This window comes from Terrapene carolina, unplaced genomic scaffold (assembly GCF_002925995.2).
Source record: "Terrapene carolina triunguis isolate 2854851 unplaced genomic scaffold, T_m_triunguis-2.0 Scaffold35817, whole genome shotgun sequence".
NCBI classification, from domain to species: domain Eukaryota; kingdom Metazoa; phylum Chordata; order Testudines; family Emydidae; genus Terrapene; species Terrapene triunguis.
This window is the reverse complement of record NW_020700168.1, coordinates 1-4,157: the sequence shown is the minus strand read 5'-3', so window position 1 is coordinate 4,157 and position 4,157 is coordinate 1. Positions and strand designations below refer to the sequence as shown.

Genomic DNA, 4,157 nt, shown 5'->3' with positions numbered 1-4,157 from the left:
CATGTAGAAATAGGCTCCTCTCATCAGCCGGACTCCTGGAGACAGACATCAGTGGGAGTTAGGTTCTTAAGGACCTTAGTGAACCATGAGAAAAAACCCACTGGAGGATGATTCCCCATGGATGTCTCCTTGCTGAGATCTATCAGTTAGCCAGTTCTCACTCCATCTAATGAGTGCTCTAATGACATTGTCTAGTGCTAGTTTGTTAATCTGAATGTCATGTTGAACTACATCAAACAACTTGCAATGGTCTAAAAGTGGACAAATTAGAGAGAGTCCAGCAGAGGACAATGAAAATTATTAAGGGGCTGGGGCACATGACTTACGAGGAGAGGCTGAGGGAACAGGGTTTATTTAGTCTGCAGAAGAGAAGAGTGAGGGGAGATTTGATAGCAGCCTTCAACTACCTGAAGGGGGGTTCCAAAGAGGATGCAGTTAAAGGTGGAGGTTCTCTGTAAACATGTCTAATTCCGCCGAACCCAATTACTGAGAGGAACTAGGGCTCCATACTTCCAGCTGGTATAAACAGAAGGTTTTTTTTTTTCTTCAAGATCTCTCCAGGGGTTGGATTAAAAGAGCTTGAGGGCACCTCACAGGAAGGAATTCCCAAGTGCACTTTCCTGCATTCTCAGGGAGGTTTTTGCATTTCGGTGTTGGCAGCGATAACAGTCCACGGCCAGGGAATCTTTAAACTTGGGGCATTTTAAGGCAGCCTTTAGTGGCAAGTACTTTTAAAGACTCTTGCGGATGCCCACATTCTGCACTCGAAGTGTCAGAGTGGGGAACAGCCTTGACAACTGACAATCAAGATGGGATGTTTGTTCTCAAAGATCTGCTCTAGTTCAAAAAGGAATTAATCAAGGGCAGCCCTATGGCCGGCGTGATGCAGGAGGTCAGAGCAGGGTCCCTCGTGGCCATATTATCTACAAATCTATCTGGAGTGCCCTGAGAGGATAATATTTGTCTGTGCCTGATTATGGGTCTTTGCCACACTCTGGGTGCCACATTTCAGGTCTGGGCAGGTTGAAAGGAACACAGGAGATTCAATGCTCAATCATGCTTGCTACTCAATGTGACTGGTAGCAAATGAACCAGACTCCCTGTTATTCTTTGTGGACTCCTACTGCTAAGGAGAGAGAAGGGATCCAGGCTGAGCTGGGAGTGGAGCGGTGCCGACCAGAGTCAGAGGGGCCAGGGGATCAGCCCAGGGAGGAGAGCTGTGTAATCAGGAAGGCCAAAGAAAACTTGGCGTTTCAGCCAGCAAGGGATGTGTAGGGTAACAAGAAGGGTTTCTACAGGTATGTTAGCAACAAGAAGGTGGTTAGAGAAAGTGTGGGAACCTTACTGAATGGGGGAGGCAACATAGTGACAGATGGTGTGGGAAAAGCTGAAGTACTCAATGCTTTTTTTCCTTCAGTCTTCAAAGACAAGGTCAGCTCCCAGACTGCTGCCCTGGGCAACACAGTATGGGGAGGAGGTGAGCAGCCCTCCATGGTGAAAGAACAGGTTGACGACTATTTACCTGATTGCCAAGTTATCTGCCAAGACACAAGAGTTTGCAAGTGCCTAACTACCATCGAGATCACAGTAAATTGCCCTCCCCACCCCAAAATCTGAACTGAAGTCCCTGCAGCAAGGTATGGTGAGGTAGAGACAATTCAGCAACAGATGGGGGGGGGGGGGAAGAGTCAGCGACCCACAGGAAGAGATGGGGCACTGGGCGGGTCCTCAAAGTCCAGTTACCAGCAATAAGAAGTATGCCCCCCCCCCACGAGTTAATGAATTGTACGCAGACCGATTTCCCAGTTTGTCAGTCCGACACAGCATAGTGTGGTCAGGAAAGGATTTAATGTCACTTTTACTGTACAAACAGTGATTCAGGTAAGGGAGCCAGGCAACATGTCACCAGCCAGTTCTGTATGGAGCTCAGTCTGAGAGCCAGAGCACCAGGAGAAAAATTTAGGTCCCTTAATGAGAAAAGAGCCGGAGTAGCCTGCCCCTGATCTGTCTGGTCCTCACTCCGTAGATGATGGGGTTTAGCGTGGGGAGCACCAGGGAGTACATGTTGGCCATGAGAACATGGAAATGGAGGGCCACATTGTGGCCAAACCGCTGCATGAGGAGAGAGAACAGAGATGGGATGTAAAAGGCTAAGATGACACCGAGGTGGGAGCTGCAGGTCCCAAAAGTCTTGAGCCGAGCGTCCTTTGTGGGAAGGCTGAAGATTGCCCTGAGGATCTGGGTGTAGGACACAGTGATAAAAAGCATATCCAGACCCCTCACACAGAATATCACAAAGAGGCCGTAGTAACTACTGATACTGGTATCGTTGCACGCCAGTTTCACCACGGCTATGTGCTCACAGTGCGTGTGGGGGATGATGTTGGTTCTGCAATACGGCCACCGCCTTGCCAGGAAGGGAGCGGGCAGTGCGAACACACAACCACGCAGCACCACAGCCAGGCCGATCTTGGCCACCACATGGTTTGTCAGGATGGTGGAATGTCTTAGGGGATCGCAGATGGCCACGTAGCGATCCAAAGCCATGGCCACAAATATCCCAGACTCCATTGTTAAGAAGCAGTGAATGAAGTACATCTGTGTGAGGCAGGCACTGAAATCGATCTCCCTGGAATTGAACCAGAAGATGCTCAGCGTGTTGGGCAGGATGGACGTGGACAGGACCAGGTCAGAGACAGCCAGCATACAGAGGAAATAGTACATGGGCCCATGGAGGCTCGGCTCCCTCTTCACAATGAACAGGATGGTGAAGTTCCCCAAGATGGCTATGACGTACATGGTGCAGAAGGGGATGGAGATCCAGACATGGGCCACCTCCAGGCCAGGAATGCCCAGCAGGATGAAGGTGGAGGGGTTGGTGAAGTCGGTTGTGTTGGAATCTGACATGGAGTAGGGGAGAAGATGTCCAACTCTGAGGCAGAACCGTGTCTCTTATCTGCCCAAGCTCTAGGGTGATGATCGCAGTCAAAATTCCTGCATGGAGAGACAATGTTAATATGAGACACTACATGAACTCCTGGAGGTGTTCTCATGGGTGAAGCAGATTTGTCACTCTACACACACTGATAAATGGTGTTTTTAAAATTCAGGGAAATGAATTATGAACAACTGACCCTACTAGTGCCTATTCCATATATTATAATGTTCCGTGCATCAATAATTCCTACAAATTGTGGTGTGGGTAACATTAATAGGCATCAGCAAGAAATGCAATGAAACCCAGGCTAGAGGGTCTATGCTGTAGGGATTTTCCCATTCCCCCAGTTGCTCAAAATCTGAGAGTGGGAAAAAAACCAAACCTTTGCCAAGACATGTTCCGGGGGAAACGTCCAAAGTGCTACACACCACAGAGAAAAAAAAACTGTTAATCCTTGCTAGCAGCTCCATGGAAACACCTGCTCATTCACAGCAGTGGCTAAAACAAAGATAATGTTCAGATGTCAAAGGAATACGGTGGAGAATAGCCTGCTCTGGACACACGCTCAGTTTTGGTCACCCAGTCGCTATAAAGAATATAGCAAATAAAATGGGGGGTTCTGTGACAGGGTATGAGAATGGGGGAGGTTGCCATATGTGGATAGAATAAAAAGTCAGGGACTATTTAATTTAGAGAAGAGGCAGAAAAGGGAGCATATGATCGATGAGAGAAAAATAAAGAACGGAACTGATTATATTAAAATTGACAAACAGAGAACAGTTCCCAACCAGCGATATCTATTGGCACTTATTACTACAAATGGGCTAATTCCCCAAAGCTGTGGCAAATTATCAGCTAAACTGATGGGGAGGAAAAAATACAGACAGGGAAATGAGAATAAAAATTGAGAGTTCTTTAAGAAGAGTTCATTAGATAGCTAACTATCCTCGATTCCACAATCAAAAAGTGCCCAATTTTGGCTAGAAACCCAGTTCAGTGGCTAAGTGCAGGCAGCAATAACAGGGTGGAAAGCCATATAGAACTAATGAGATAAAGGGAAAATAGATGGCAAGCAATACATATTGGAAGGTATGAACACTGATTAGGGGCGTAAAAAACATTGAGAAAAAATAAAAATAAATCCTAGAAAAGGTTTAAGCCAATTCCTAGTGGGCGAAAAGAAACTTGTTAAAGTTGCAGAAAAGGCAGATGTATTCAC

General features: G+C 47.0%; 1 protein-coding gene across 1 annotated transcript; it reads right to left on the bottom strand.

Annotated features, from left to right (window-relative positions):
* Nucleotides 1-1,968: 1,968 nt before the first annotated feature.
* On the bottom strand, nucleotides 1,969-2,907 carry LOC112112775 (olfactory receptor 52N1-like). The gene has a single exon (XM_024208821.2). It carries the CDS (start codon nucleotides 2,905-2,907, stop codon nucleotides 1,969-1,971), a length of 939 nt encoding a protein of 312 aa, XP_024064589.2.
* Nucleotides 2,908-4,157: the final 1,250 nt, after the last annotated feature.

What these genes read in the sequence shown, in the direction of transcription:
- LOC112112775 (XM_024208821.2), bottom strand. Translation starts at nt 2,907, where the DNA reads ATGTCAGATTCCAACACAACCGACTTCACCAACCCCTCCACCTTCATC.